Source organism: Gopherus evgoodei, chromosome 8, assembly GCF_007399415.2.
Source record: "Gopherus evgoodei ecotype Sinaloan lineage chromosome 8, rGopEvg1_v1.p, whole genome shotgun sequence".
NCBI classification, from domain to species: Eukaryota; Metazoa; Chordata; order Testudines; family Testudinidae; genus Gopherus; species Gopherus evgoodei.
Window position 1 is genome coordinate 68,442,002 of NC_044329.1, and position 15,585 is coordinate 68,457,586.

The 15,585-nt window shown below is 43.8% G+C and overlaps 1 protein-coding gene across 5 annotated transcripts in view; it reads left to right on the top strand.

Moving 5' to 3' along the window:
- NEK7 (NIMA related kinase 7) overlaps window positions 1-15,585 on the top strand; it is a 155,161-nt gene that overhangs the window by 112,867 nt on the left and 26,709 nt on the right. For all 5 annotated transcript variants that reach the window (XM_030571545.1, XM_030571543.1, XM_030571548.1 and 2 more), the window contains 2 exons: window positions 4,318-4,426; window positions 7,233-7,340. In XM_030571545.1, the coding sequence (XP_030427405.1) occupies window positions 4,318-4,426; window positions 7,233-7,340 (217 nt within the window). The remainder of the gene's footprint in view (window positions 1-4,317; window positions 4,427-7,232; window positions 7,341-15,585) is intronic.

A 15,585-nucleotide genomic window follows, 5' to 3' on the forward strand; every position in this document is an offset into this window, starting at 1 on the left:
AATATTATGAAGATTTATTTTAAAAGACTTGAACTATTTTAAAGTGTAAGCAGGTGAAAATAACATTATTTGTTCCTTTATTGAATAGAATGCTTAGTTAAAGAACGGATACATTTGTTTATGCCATCCTTTTCACATGAGTAATAAATCAAAGTTCACATTTATAACAACTTAATATTAGTGATGACCTCAGAAAGGAATATGTTAATGTCTGCAAAAGTAACATACTTTAGTTAGGTCAGAATACACCAAAAGCAATCCACTTTCATGTATTTATATGAATGACTGTACTGCTTGAATCACTGGAATTCTGAAGCTGTTTCTGTAGAATTTTGTGTACAGTATGCTACAATGGTGTAGCTGGCAAATGAATGAAATTTTAAAAGAAAATTATTTTTTACAAACATTGTGAATTATACTTTTAAAGATTTTTTTTATGGATAAGATGCAAAAAAAATCTGCATACCTTTGTGAATTTTTCATCCTTGCTCGTACTTAAAGTTTTGTTTACTTAAGAATATTTTGAAGATTTTTTTTATTGTACATAGTTATAATTATGATAATTTTCAGAATTTATTTTGAATCAAGGCAGTATGCTTTCGTGTGTGTATACTTGCATAGTATTGTGTATTTGTTTATAAATGAAAAGAAACCTGATCTCCATCTTCCTATTGACATCAAACAATCCTCTGATATGCAAATTCAGCTCTGGGGAGAACAGATACACAGCATTTGTTTGGATTGAATCCAAATCTGAGTGAAAGTTATAGTTAAAGAACTGATTTAAAAGCACTAGTTCATTAGAATAAAAACTTATATTGAAATAGTCTTGAACTAAACTTACTATTTTTGGTGAAATTTTATGATCTACTGTATTTCCAGTGTATTTTGCTATTGATATCTCATGTTAGGGTGCCTCCTAAGGGTATGTCTACACTATGGGATTATTCTGATTTTACAGAAATTGATTTTTGGAAACAGATTGTATAAAGTCGAGTGCACGCGGCCACACTAAGCACATTAATTTGGCAGCGTGTGTCCACGTACCAAGGCTAGCATCAACTTCTGGAGCGTTGCACTGTGGGTAGCTATTCCATAGTTCCTGCAGTCTCCCCTGCCTATTGGAATTCTGGGTTGAGATCTCAATGCCTGATGGGGCCAAAAATTTGTCTCAGGTGGCTATGGGTAAATGTTGTCAGTCGTTCCTCCCTCCGTGAAAGCAACGGCAGACAAGCATTTCACGCCCTTTTCCCTGGATTGCCCAGACAGACGCCATAGCACAGCAAACATGGAGCCAGTTCAGCCTTTTTTCACTGTCACCGTATGTCTACTGGATGCTGCTGACAGACATGGTACTGCAGCGCTACACAGCAGCATCCCCTTGCATTTTGCAAATTAGCAAAGATGGTTAACAGCTCTACTGTACTGTCTGCTGCATTGCAAGTTGACAAAGATGGTTACTAGTCATACTGTACCGTCTGCTGCTGTCATTTGTGCTCCTGGCGGGCCTCAGTGAGGTCGGTCAGGGGCGCCTGGACAAAAATGGGAATGACTCCCCAGATCATTCTCTTCTTTAAATTTTGTCTAATGGAGAGTCAGTCCTGCCTAGAATATCAGGCAAGCCTACTAAAGAACCAGAGAGGCAAACGGCCTCTCCGGGTCAGAGCCCCAAACATTCCGCAGAAATGATGAGCTGCATGCCATTCTAGGGGGTGCCCCTGCAACACCCCCACCCATTGCTTCTCTCCTCCCCCACCCCTCCTGGGCTACCGTGGCAGTTATCCCCCCATTTGTATGATGAAGTAATAAAGAATGCATGAATAAGAAAAACACTGACTTTATTGCTTCTACAAGCAGAGATCAAAGGGGTGGGGAAGGGTGGTTGGCTTACAGCGAAGTAGAATGAACCACCATTCTGCACTTACTCAGCCTATAGCTGAAAATGGGAATCTGTGATAAGCACTAGGATAGAAGCATGGACAGGACTGAATCTCCATTTGTGTGTGGGCCTTTGGTTGACACTAGTAAAATACAAAATGTCCCAGGATATGTATGTTGGGGGACAGTTCTAAACGGCAGCTTAGTTTTTTTATTTGCAGCAAAGTGTAGAGGTCTAAGTATCTGATTGTGAGCCCTGGTAACAAGAGGTAGGTGCAACCGCGTGGTGCTTCTGACTGGGCAGAGCAGCCTGAGGCAGAAGCCTCAGCTGGCATGATATTCCAGGCAGGACTGAATCTCCATTAGACAAACCTTAAAGGAGAGAATGACCTGGAGTCATTCCCATTTTTGCCCAGGCGCCCTGGCCGACCTCACCGAGGCCAGCCAGGAGCACCCACGGAACGATGACGACGGATACCAGTCCTACTGTACCGTCTGCCGTCCGCTAGGCAAGGCAAGGCAAGGGGATGCTGCGGTGTAGCTCTGCAGCACCGCGTCTGCCAGCAGCATCCAGTAGACATATGGTGACACTGAAAAAAGGCAAGAAACAATTTTTTTCCCTTTGCTTTCTTGGGTGGGGGGTGGGAGGAGTGGTGCTGACGACATATACCCTGAACCACCCATGACAATATTTTTGACCCTTCAGGCTTTGGGAGCTCAGCCCAGAATTCAAATGGTTTTCGGCGAGTGCGGGAACTGTGGGATAGGATAGCTACAGTTGTCAGTCTCCCCTCCCTTTGTGAGCGTCCATTTGATTCTTTGGTTTTCTGGTACGCTTGTCTCAGCTCCTTAAGTTTCATGCAGCACTGTGTTGAGTCTATACTGGAGCTCTTTTTTGAATCTGGGGCTGCATGGTCACCTGTGCTGATCAGCACTCCACGCTGTGCAAACAGGAAATAAAATTCAAAAGTTTACAGGGCTTTTCCTGTCTACCTGGCCAGTGCATCTGAGTTCAGGTAGCTGTCCAGAGTAGTCACAATGGTGCATTGTTGGATAGCTCCCGGAGGCCAATACCGTCGAATTGTGGCCACTCTAACCCTAATTCGAAATGGCAATGTCTATTTCAGTGCTACTCCCCTCGTCGGGGAGGAGTACAGAAATCGATTTTAAGAACCCTTTATAGCGAAATAAAGGGCTTTGTTGTGTGGATGGGTGCAGGCAGGGTTAATTCGATTTAACGCTGCTAAATTAGAGATAAACTCATAGTGTAGACCAGGCCTAAGGCAACAGCATATCTACACAGCCAGTTTTTCTGGGTTTTTTTTTTTTTGGTTGTTTTTGGTAAAGACACTGAACAAAATATTCCTGTTTACCTACAGCACTGATAACTGATCTGTACATGACCTTTCTGTCAAGTGTAATGCTGATACTATATGTATTTTATTGACATAATTTGTAAGGTTTTGCTTTTAGTAGTAGAGGATCTGATTACTGTATAACTGTTAGCATCCCTTAAAAGTTTTTTCTGATTTGCTTATCCTTCATATCAAACTAAGTATGTAATATATTTCTCAAGTATAGATAGACAAAGAGCAGACTTCTGGGGAAGTTTTCATTTAAGCCTACCCACCGCTGGCAGCAAAGTTTGAAAGTGTCAAACTTTCATGTTCTAGAATTGGCAGTTACGGGTTCTCGGTATGCAGTTATGGAGAACTCGGCAGCTATTTGTCATCCTTGAATAAAGTATTTGAAAGAGATGACCATTGTTAAATTTTACCTAGTGTAGCTGTTTAACTGGAAAGAAGTTGAACAGGAGAGGCAAATGAACTGACTGACGTATTATGAATTCTTAGGCAGATTCAGTTCCTGTGTTCCCAATTTTACATAATTCATGGCTTCTAAAATTGAGTTACATAATTTTGATGGTTTATGAATGTGAATCCTTGCTATTTGTTTTCTTTGTTCTAGGCTCATGAGAATAAAAGCCTATAGAAATTAATTTTGGTGGTGAGAAACTTATTTATTTTGAGAATTCCTTTAGTATGTTTTCTTTATCCTTTATCCATTATGTGGCGGTTTGATTCTGTACTACAACATTCCACCCCTATTTCCTTCCACTGAGGCTTTTTTCCCTCTGAAAAATGTAACTTTGTTAAATAAACATTATATGAACTTTTCTTAGGACTGTGGATTTATTTTAAACAGTTTGATATTCAGTATAGTGTTTGTATTTGTTGATTAATGTCAGCACATCCTGTGCTGGTGTATTGTATGTTAATATTTCAGGGAAAAGTTGAACTTCCATATCTGGAAGTAGTCCTAGAAACTTTAGCTCAGATTAAGTGAGCGCTGTCTTAATAGCTTTTAATTAAGAGTTTACCTGTTTTCTCAGTTAATTGTGTAATTGGTTTTCAATACTTCTCTGTTTTCTTTATAAAGCATTTTAAGAAACAGAAGAGGTTGATTCCTGAAAGAACAGTTTGGAAGTACTTTGTTCAGCTTTGCAGTGCACTGGAACATATGCATTCTCGTCGTGTCATGCACAGAGGTAACATAGGATCATAGATATTGCATCTGTAACAAGTATTAAATATATGAGAGAACTTGGCAGGTTCAATGCAAATTATACCAAATAAGATATTAAAAGAATCCATTTGGACAAGTAACTAACTCAATGTGTATGTTACTGTAGTATTTTATAAGTAACTTTAAAAATAGAAAGGATTTCTTTTTAAAAGATATATGATACTCCTGGGGGAATTCTGCACCAAAAAATTAAAAATTCTGCCCACAATATTTTAAAATTCTGCAAAATTCTCCATATTTTATATGTCAAAACAGCATAATATAGTCATGCCAGTTTCAATTATTTTGGTAATTTATTTCAAAATACCTGTCAGCAAGTATGTCTGTAGCAATAGAGACAATAAAAAAGATTCAGGAAATGTTTTTTTGACAAATAGGTTCCTTACTAGGCATATTAATACCGAACTTCGAGTAATAATTAATTTTAACTACAATCCAGAAATGTTTTTCACACACCGCTCTGAAGCAGTGCAAAGTCTTTGGGGGAGTCAGGGGTAATGGAGGAGCTCAGAGGGAAGTAATTGCTGGGAAGGAGCCTGGGAGTGAACCTGGAGGGCTGTTGGGTGTGGGTGGGAAAAGTATGGAATCAAGGTTCTTTGGGGGGTGGGGGGATTGTTAGGGAGTTGGAAAGCCTTTCCCATGCTTACCCCAGCTTCTCCCATTCAGTCAGGCACATCTGCACCTGTCCCTATGTGTCCCATTCCCCTCATGTCCCTGCACCCCTATTCAGCCACCTGTCCTACCCTGTCCCTGCACCTTCCTCTCCTCTGTCTCCATGTGGCTCTGCACCCCCAATCAGCCACCCACCTCTCCCTGTCCCCATGTGGCCCTGCATCCCCATCCTATTCAGCCCTGGGTCAATGCTGTCACCCCACTAGCTTCTGTGCCCCCGCCCCAGTCTGTCCTCCCCGCACTAGCCCTTCTAAACTCCAGTCTATGTGACTCCCCCCCAGTACTCCCGTGCATCCCGCTCTGTCCATCCTCCTCCCCGTCCCATGCCCCTTCACCTGGCCCCGCGGGCAGAGTGCTGTGGGGAACGCAGTCACTGTGCTCCTCCCTATCTGTGCTGGTGGCCTCAGCCCAGAGCCAGCTGCCCTCTCTTTTGCCCCCACAGCATCCCCTGATGGGCAAAAGGTGTAACTGCAGCGCTTCCCCAGCAGAATATATTTTCTGCAGAGAAAAAAAAATCTGCCAGGGATATGAATTCTGCACATGCGCAGTGGCGCAGAATTCCCCCAGGAGTAATGTAACAGGGATGTTGGTATGGCTACACACTTCCTTTGGTATGGTATGGATTTAGCTATCTCAGGCAAATTGTTAATAACGTCTGGTGATCAAAATAAATGATGGGGCTATAGGTGCCAGAAGCCTCTGATTCCCCAGCTTCCCCTTCCACCCGCTGGTGTCTACTCTCCATCCTAGCTCTGACCCTCCTATCCCCTCCCACTCTCTCTCCCAAGACTCCTTACCTATTCACCTCTTCTTACCACCCATTCACTTTATACACATGCATACCTCCTGTAGGTTCCTCCACTGTCATACCGATCTATCTTCCTGTAGCCATTGGCCTACACTCTCCCTCACTCATCCCTACTGCTTCCAACCCTCTTGCCTAATAGTGTACACCAGCAGCGTCCAGCTCTCCTTGTGAGGTACTGAGCCTCTCCTACCCTTGTTAATTCCTTTTATTGTCCTCTCCCTCATCCACTTATCTATGCAGACCTGGAGGAACAGGTCTAGACTGCTTCTGTCCTTTGAAGTCCTCCTTCTCAGTGGCTGCAGAATACAAGTGATGCATGAACTACTTCGCCTCTGAGTTAATCAGAAATTAATCCCTCATAGGCCTGAAATTCCATATCACCATCTGTTGTAGAGACTCATAGGTTGGGAAAAAAACTCCACCTCTGCCTAAGTCCTCCCATGCACCCTTCAGTAGACAAACCACACTTGGACCCATCAGTCCCTAGTTACCAGCCACCCCTGCAAATTACTGTTCTGGTGATCCTCTTACACATGCATGTATGAAAGGTCAAAAGTCTGAGATAGTAAGTGTGTAGAAAGGAAGAGATGAAAGCTCACACATGGTAAGCAGGTCTTATAGGGAACCTTAAGTAAGTTTAATGCTGTTGTCATTAACTCATTGAATACTAGCATTTTCCATGTTTCCAGCAAAAGCTAAGAATATGCAGGTCAAGATTTTTTTTTGAAGAAGAGAGCCTATTGTTATGTTCATACCTAAACTTGACCTGATTTTCAAAAGTTCTGCTTTTGAACCGTTGAGCTGTTGCTCTTGAGCTCAGTGACAGCTGAAGGTACTTGACACTTAAAAATAAGCAGGTCAAACTTATTTAGGAGACTAGTGTCAGGTACTTTTTAAAAATGCTGCTGTCATCTCCAAAGGTCAGAGTTAAGACTTAAATAGTTTGTATAAGAGTAGCTATTATCAGCATGCACGTGTTTTGTAGTTTTAGAGCTAAAACTGTTTTATGTGTTGCTTGTTTTATTTGTTGTTTTTTGTTGCTCAATTTTTGTTGCTATAGTGAATTAAGCACAACCAATAAAAGTAACTTGAGTTATAGCCACAAAAGTTAATTAGAATTTTTAAAATCCCAAATTCACATTTTATTAAATGCTTAAAAGATTTTCTAAACAGTACTGTCATTTGATTTCATTAACATTTAACAAAATTACAAGCCTCATTACATGTATTATAGATGATGCCGTAGGTTTTATTGCTAACATATTGCAAAATGTTTTTCTCTTCATAGATATAAAGCCAGCTAATGTGTTCATTACAGCTACAGGGGTAGTAAAGCTTGGAGACCTTGGACTTGGACGATTTTTCAGCTCCAAAACCACAGCTGCACATTCTTTAGGTAAGAATAATATGCAAAATGATTTTGTTGCAAGATAAAACAAAATAATTTTATTCATATAAACTTATTTCCTTTATATTGTGTTACCCCAACTATTTTTTTTTTAAATGAAAGTTGTTCACCCCTTGGTCAAATCTTATTAAGCTGTAATGATATCTGTTTCTCACTCAGTTTCCTGTTTTTTTGCCCTTGGACTACTTAACAAAAGATGTCTGTTTAGCACAAGTTGGTACCTATTGTAAATAGAACATTTTATAGAGGTGTAATAAAAAGTAAGACTGAAGAATGAATTTCAACAGGGTTAAAGACTGCACTGACCCTTTAATCAGCTGTGGAAAAAATACTGTAATCAGGTATGCAAAGTGAATTTATAAATGGAATGTGGAACATTTGTTGGTGACATGCACTTTGAGGAGGTATGAAATGTAATAATAGATATTGCTAAATTATAGATATTGCTAAATTAGATTTTGCTCATATGCTAACAGAACAAAAACAAATATGACATTTTAAAGCCAAATAAATACATCTTCCTGTTTAAAAAGATTATATACCAAAATTAGACTGATTCAGTATGACTTGACAAAACATTGTTACATAGTATTTAGCCAATTTGGGAGAGCTGCATATGGGGCACAGATATTCCATTACCTAATCTGGTGCCTGTAAACACAATGTAAAATAGCCAAAAAGAATTACCTTTCTTAAATACATTTTAATATCCCTGAGAAGACACAACAGGATTTTTATTTACCATCATGACCTGCATCCCAGCCTCCAGTTTGTAGTCCAGGGAGAATGGGGTGAGCAGATCAAGATTTAGGATTTTGAACAGCAAACATTCTTTTAAAAAGAGTGTGGGAGAAAATATTTTATGTGTTCTAAGCGTACAAAAGAACATCTAAAAACACCCAATTCTTTTTTGTATAGGAATTGGATCACTCATAAAGAGTAGCATTATATTCACCATACCAAAAGCATTTGCAGAGAATTCACATCTTTTGGGTATTATTTGAGGAGATTATTTAAAATCTAAAGAGATGGAATAGACTTCTCGAGAAAAATGATACCAAGGGAGGCACAGAGGACCAACAGATTGTCTCTGTTTTTATAGTGTTGAGGGATAGTCTACAAATTGTTAAATCTAAATGTAAGTATCGTAAAGAGGAATAATTCTCAGTAAGTAATCTATACTTAAAAGGGGAAATTGTTGTGGGAATGGATAAGTAACTGATAGATTGTATTAGGGTATGATTCTGTTTACTCTGGGGGAAAAAAGGAAGTTAAATATATTGGTGTGTTAAATTATATATATGTGTGTGTGTGTGTGTGCTTGGAGGGGTGCATGTTACAAATCCAAAATCTTAAATAAATTAGGGGTTCAAAATCCTTCAGAATCTCAGTTAATCAAATCTTAAACAGCATCATGCAAAATGAATGGGAATCTCCTCTTAGATGATGTTGGCCATCTAAACTGAGAATTGCTTTAAAACTTAAATCTGTCCTGTAAAAATATCTGTCTGCTCATGACTGCCTAATCCCAAGAAAGCAGATTATTTCTCTTGTCTGTGTAGGTAGAGGTTGTTCTAGGATACCCAATAGAATGTTGCAGGATTGCTGAGTTGGCTATCTAGTTGTTGTCCATGTTCTGGAGCAAGTCAAAAAAAGAATTTGTTTATCTCATTAATGGCCTAATGCACTATTCATTGAATTCAGTAGACTCCTTGCGATTGACTTCAAAGGGCATTGGATCAGCCTTAAGACCCCTCAAGAAATCAGCCAGGATTTAAGACCCATGACAAGATTTTTATTCAGCATAATAGTATCCAAGAGCTCAGGGAGGTTTAGGTAATTGCTGGATTTTAAAGAGCCAAAACGTATATTATAAACTATCATTTCAGAAAGCAGACTTTACATTCTATAATTTTGGCAGTATAATCAGCCAATTCCTTGTCATCCAGGAAACTTTTGGGACACTCATCTACACATTCCAGTTTTTCTTTTTTATTATAGATTCTTGTCTTTACTGTAAGCAGAAATTGCCACATATCAACACCAACAATAATTACAGGGGTCTCAGTGGAAAAATTGAGATTAAGTGAGTCCATGTCATGTAAAAAACAAAAATAGTGAGGCATCTTCTTTTTACCAGACTTCCTCTCTCTTGACTTTGGATATAATTTAAAAAACACCAAATCAAGATTAGGTAATAAACTATTTTATTTAAAAGTATTGTTGTTTGCCTGCTATAATATGCCAATGGCGAGTTCAGACAATATTGCAGCATTCTTTCATATTACTTGTCATGACTTAGGCCCTGCTTATGCCCATAAATAAAACATAGTACATAAAACAGCACTGTGAACAGGCTGCAATGGGAACCAACACTGTTGTACTCTATTTGTGGGAGCCAAAAAGTCCTGATCTACCATGTTCAGTAGAAAGGGAGCATGCAGAGGAGGCAAAAGTCAGTGATGGAGGGAGAAGAGCTGTCCTATTACTTTGAGTTATAAATCAAAAAGCTAGGAAAGACAAAACAGTTGCTTCAACTCTGTTTTTTTAGGTTCACCGTGGGAGAGTGGTTGCAAGGTGCTTGGAAACTGAGCTAGGGGGTAAAAAAAAAAAAAATCTTTAAGTCCTCTTTTACAAATATAAAAATCAGCAGGAAAGGAAGAAGAGGGCAAAAAAGGTGTTTTTTCAGCTAGGGTGCTGGGTTTTGTTGGAGGGCAGGGAGTTGACTCTTTTTTCTTTCCATACTTTAAACTCAGACCTTATGCCAGGTTTCAGCCTAGGGGAGAAAATTTTGTGGCTGATTTATAAACTCATAAAAGTAAGACTATACATTGTAAACACTGATATCAACTTTATAATGTCTACTAAACACTGATTTATCATAATCGCTTTCCTAATATCCTTAATACAATCCTTCTTTGTTATTTCTTAATTTCATTTCTCTTGGAACTTCTGTTACTAGTTTCCCCAAACTATCCTTTCTTAAAAGTGGCCTTTCTTGTTACTATTTCCCACTCCAACCCTCCTAAAAGTGGGGGAGTTGCATTGTACGTAAGAGAGCAGTATGAGTGCTCAGAGCTCCAGTATGAAACTGCAGAAATACCAGAGAGTCTCTGGATTAAATTTAGACGTGTGAGCAACAACCACTCAAAGAAGAAATAAAGATTTCACATCCCAGCTATTGATAAGTGAGTTCTTGCCAGACAGGATGCTATCAAACTAAGTTTCCTTTTACATCTTCTAGGATCTTCCCTTTCTCTGGAAGTGACAGGTATATCAGGACAGGATTGTATTCCTAACAGCCCAATAGCACCTTATTTCAATGTGACTAGTTTGGAATGTGAGGATGTGACCATACACTTCCCAGTTTATGACTGCCTCTGCTGCGTAGTTGAAGGCCTTAGCCTAAGAACCAGGCCTCAGACTGTCACAGTGAGAGAAGGCCCTTACACATACAGAGAGTGATTTTGATTCTTTCTTTTATACCTCTATAACTAGCTAAGTGATAAAAATAAAATAAAAAATAAAATAAGAATACACTTAGATTGTACTGGTGGGCAGACCACAGTAGGCAACTCCCAACGATGTGGGGAGGCCGATGCCGGGAGACCCATCAGGTCTGAGGCCACCCTGAACACCTCCGGCATCGACGGGGGGCATATGTCTCCACTGAGGCCCGGAGAATTAGGCTGGTCCGGACTCGACCGCACTCTCTGTGGTGCGGGAGTCGACGGAACCGCCAGGAGCTGTAATTCAGCCTGTCCGCTTAGTCCCGGGGGCGGGGTCGGCCTCAGGTCCTGGTGGGGAGACCAATCCCTCACTGGCTTCTTTTTCTTGGTAGGCACCAGCGAAGGTGAGTGGTGCCGCACTGAGGCCGACTTCCTATTACCCGACTCTGCCCAGTGACGGGTCTTGGATGACCTGGGCTGGGCACTAAATCCTGGTGCCGGGGCACTCCTCACCGAGGACGACGTGCTGGGGCCCGCCTCGGCTGGTTCTGCGTCCGAGGGTGGTCGCAGGGCCGCCTCCATCAGGAGGACTCTAAGTCTTTGAGCCTTGTCCTTGAGAGTTCGTGGGCGGAAGCCTCTACAGATAGAGCACTGGTCCTTTTGATGGCTCTTTCCAAGGCACCTCAAGCACGCAGAGTGCGGGTCACCCTTGGGCATGAATTTCCCACAGTCCTCGCAGAGTTTGAACCCAGGAGACCTGGGCATGTCCCAGCAGGCGACGAAAACTGTGGGGGCGGGGGGACCACCCAACTACGAAAACTATATACAAAGATCTAACTAACTATAATATAGCTGAATACACGGACTAAACGGTACAGATAGGACACTGCCATACTGCAATGCAACAGAAGTTCCAGCTAGCCGTCACTGGCGGTAAGAAGGAACTGAGGGGGTGGAGGGTCGGCGGGCCCTTTATAGGGTGCCATGGTGGCACCACTCCAGGGGGCGCTTGAGCCGACCCTACGGACGCTGCTAAGAGAAAATCTTCCAGCTGGTGTGCACGCAGCGCGCACATACCTACTTACCTTCACGAAGTGCATGGCTGTTGCGGCGGCCTTCCTGCGCAGGCACGGCATCCAGGTATTCCTCTACCTGGATGACTGGCTCATAAACGGCCACTCCAAGGGGCAGGAAGAGACCCAGGTGCTGTTCATCAGGTGGACCTTTCTCGATCTAGGCCTCGTCTTGAACGATGCCAAATCCACCCTGTCTCCAATGCAACGCATAGAGTTCATAGGAACGGTTCTGGACTCCATGCACGCCAAAGCGTATCTGCCGGAGTCCAGGTTCCGTGCAATTTCTGAGCTCATCCTCGGACTCCACCGTGCCCCAGTTACCACGGCGCGAGTTTGCCTCCGGCTGTTGGGCCACATGGTGGCATGCACCTATGTGGTTGTTCATGCCAGACTCCGGCTTCTCCTGCTGCAGTCCTGATTGGTGACAGTCTATCGCCCGGTCAGGGACCCCCTGGACTCCGTGGTGTCCGTTCCCCACTTGGTGCTGCGCTCACTTTAATGGTGGCTCAACCCACGGGAAGTCTGCATGTTTGTTCTCTTTGCTGCCCCGCAGCCCTCACTCTCCCTGGTGACAGACGCCTCGGATCGAGGTTGGGGAGCGCACCTGGGACTCCTCAGGACGCAGGGCTTGTGGTCACCGGAGGACCTCGAGTTGCATATCAATGTCAGGGAGCTGAGAGCGGTCCGCCCGGCGTGTTTGACCTTCCGTTCTCACCTAGTTGGCAGGTGTGTTTCAGTCCTTTCGGTCAACACGGCAGCAGTCTTTTATATCAACAAACGGGGGTGGTACGCTCCTCTCCCCTCTGCAGGGAAGCCCTCGTGCTGTGATTTTCTGCGTCCACAAGGCCACTCATCTGACGACGTTCTATCTTCCGGGGGAGCAGAACGGCTTGGCGGACACCCTCAGCCGCTCGTTCCAGGGTCACGAGTTGTCCCTCCAATGGGACGTGGTGCACTCAATTTTCTGCGGCTTTCCAGGGTTAGACCTGTTTGCCTCAAGGAAAAACAGGAGGTGCCGACGGTTTTGCTCCCTTCTGGGCTGCAGTCAGGCGTCTCTGTCGGACGCTTTCCTTCAGCCATGGAAAGACAGCCTTCAGCCTGTGTATCAGGGGGACCAGCTTTCCTCTGGTCCCCCTGATACACAGCATGCTTTTAAAGATTCGCAGGGATCGCGCCAGGGTAATCCTGATAGCTCCGGCGTGGCCGCGCCAGCACTGGTACACATCACTCCTGCACATGTCCATTCAGGCACCCGTGACGCTACCCCTACTCCCAGACCTGATCACGCAGGACCGGGGCTTCCTCCACCATCCGAACCTTGAGTCCCTTCACCTCACAGCCTGGATGCTCCATGGCTGAACCTGGTGGAGTTGCAGTGTTCTCAGCAGGTCAGGCAGGAGCTGCTGGGTAGCAGGAAACCATCAACTAGGGCCACCTCCTTGGCTAAATGGAAGTGCTTCTCCATCTGGTCGGGTCAGCAGGATCATGACCCTCTGGGGGTTCCAATTCCCGTTGTCCTTGACTGTTTGCTTCACCTAAGACAACTGGGCCTCTCCCTTTCCTCCATTCGCGTACATTTGGCGGCCATATCCACTTTTCATCTGGGAGAGGGGAGTACCTCAGTGTTTGCGAACCCACTAGTTGGGCGTTTCCTCAAGGATATGGACAGGCTCTTCCTGCATGTGTGTCAGCCGACCCCTGCTTGGGACCTGAACCTGGTCCTCTCAGGGTCTCCCTTTGAGCCTCTGGTCCCGTGCTTCCTGCCGTACCTGTCATACAAGACTGCCTTCCTGCTGGCCATCGCCTCGGCCCAACGGGTGTCGGAGCTTCAAGCATTAACATCTGAGCCCCCGTACACAGTCTTCTACAAAGACAAGGTCCAACTTAGACCTCATCCGACTTTCCTACCCAAGATCATTTCACAGTTCCACATGGGCCATGATATCTTTCTCCAGGTGATTTACCTGAAACCACACACCTCCAGCGAAGAGCGGAGGCTATGTTCCCTGGATGTCCACAGGGCCTTGGCTTTTTACATAGAGCGTACCAAGCCGTTCAGACGCTCGACCCAGCTCTTAGTCGCAGTGGCAGAGAGGATGAAGAGGCTCTGGGTCTCCTCTCAGCGAATGTCTTCGTGGATCGCGATCTGCATCCGGGAATGCTACCATATAGCAAAGACCCCTGTCCCTCCGGTCACGGCCCACTCCACTAGGGTGCAGGCCTCCTCGGCAGCATTCCTGGCTCAGGTTCCTACTCAGGAGATTTGTAGAGCGGCCATGTGGTCCTCCATCCACACGTTCTCGTCTCACTATGCCATCACGCACCAGGCTAGGGATGATGCAGCCTTCGGTCGCGCAGTACTCCAGTCAGCAGTGGTCTCCAACCCCACCTCCTAAGGTTAGGCTTGTGAGTCACCTACTTTGAATGGACATGAACAACCACTCGAAGAAGAAAAAACGATTACCCACCTTTAGTAACTGTTGTTCTTCGAGATGTGTTGTTCATGTCCATTCCAACACCCACCCTCCTGCCCCTCTGTCGGAGTGCCTGCAAGAAGGAACTGAGGGGGTGGAGGGTCGGTGGGCCCCTTTATAGGGCGCCATGGCAGCGCCACTCCAGGGGGCGCCTGAGCCGACCCTACGGACGCTGCTAGGGGGAAATCTTCCGGCTGGCTTGCACGCAGCGCGTGCACACCTACTTTGAATGGACATGAACAACACGTCTCGAAGAACAACAGTTACTAAAGGTGAGTAACCATTTTTTCTGTATTGTTCTATCACTATAGTCTGCACTTCCCTATTGTTTGTCTGTATAATCTCTGTCTGGTTCTGTGATTGTTTCTGTCTGCTGTATAATTAATTTTGTTGAGTGTAAACCAATTAAGGTGGTGGGACATCATTGGTTAAATAACCATATTACGGTATGTTAGGATTGTTTAGTTAAATTTCAGTACAATTATTGGTTAAGATATAGCTAAGCAGAACTCAAGTTTTTACTATATAGTCTGCAGTCAATTAGGAAGTAAAGGGGGAGAATGGGAACAGGGACTGGGGCTGGGGGAATTGGAATCATGTTTTGCTAAGGGGGCAATGGGAACAGGGACATCTCTGTGGTGTCAGAGCTGAGAAGGAGGACACCAAGGAAGGAAACTGGAATCATGCCTGCTGGAAGTTCATCCCAATAAACATCGAATTGTTTGCGCCTTTGGACTTCGAGTATTGTTGCTCTCTGTGCATGCGAGAAGGACCAGGAAAGTGAGAGGGTGAAGGAATAAGCCCTCTAACAATGATGAGATAACTGGCTCCGTGGATGAGGGGAAAGCAGTGGACGTGTTATTCCTTGACTTTAGCAAAGCTTTTGATACGGTCTCCCACAGTATTCTTGCCAGCAAGTTAAAGAAGTATGAGCTGGGTGAATGGACTATAAGGTGGATAGAAAGTTGGTTGGATCGTCGGGCTCAACGGATAGTAATCAATGGCTCCATGTCTAGTTGGCAGCTAGTATCAAGCAGAGTGCCTCAAGGTTGGTCCTGGGGCCGGTTTTGTTCAATATCTTCATTAATGATCTGGAGGATGGCATGATTAGCACCCTCAGCAAGTTTGTAGATGACACTAAACTGGGAGGAGTGATAGATACGCTGGAGGATAGGGATAGGATACAGAGGGACCTAGACAAATTAGAGGATTGGGCCAGAACCTGATGATGATC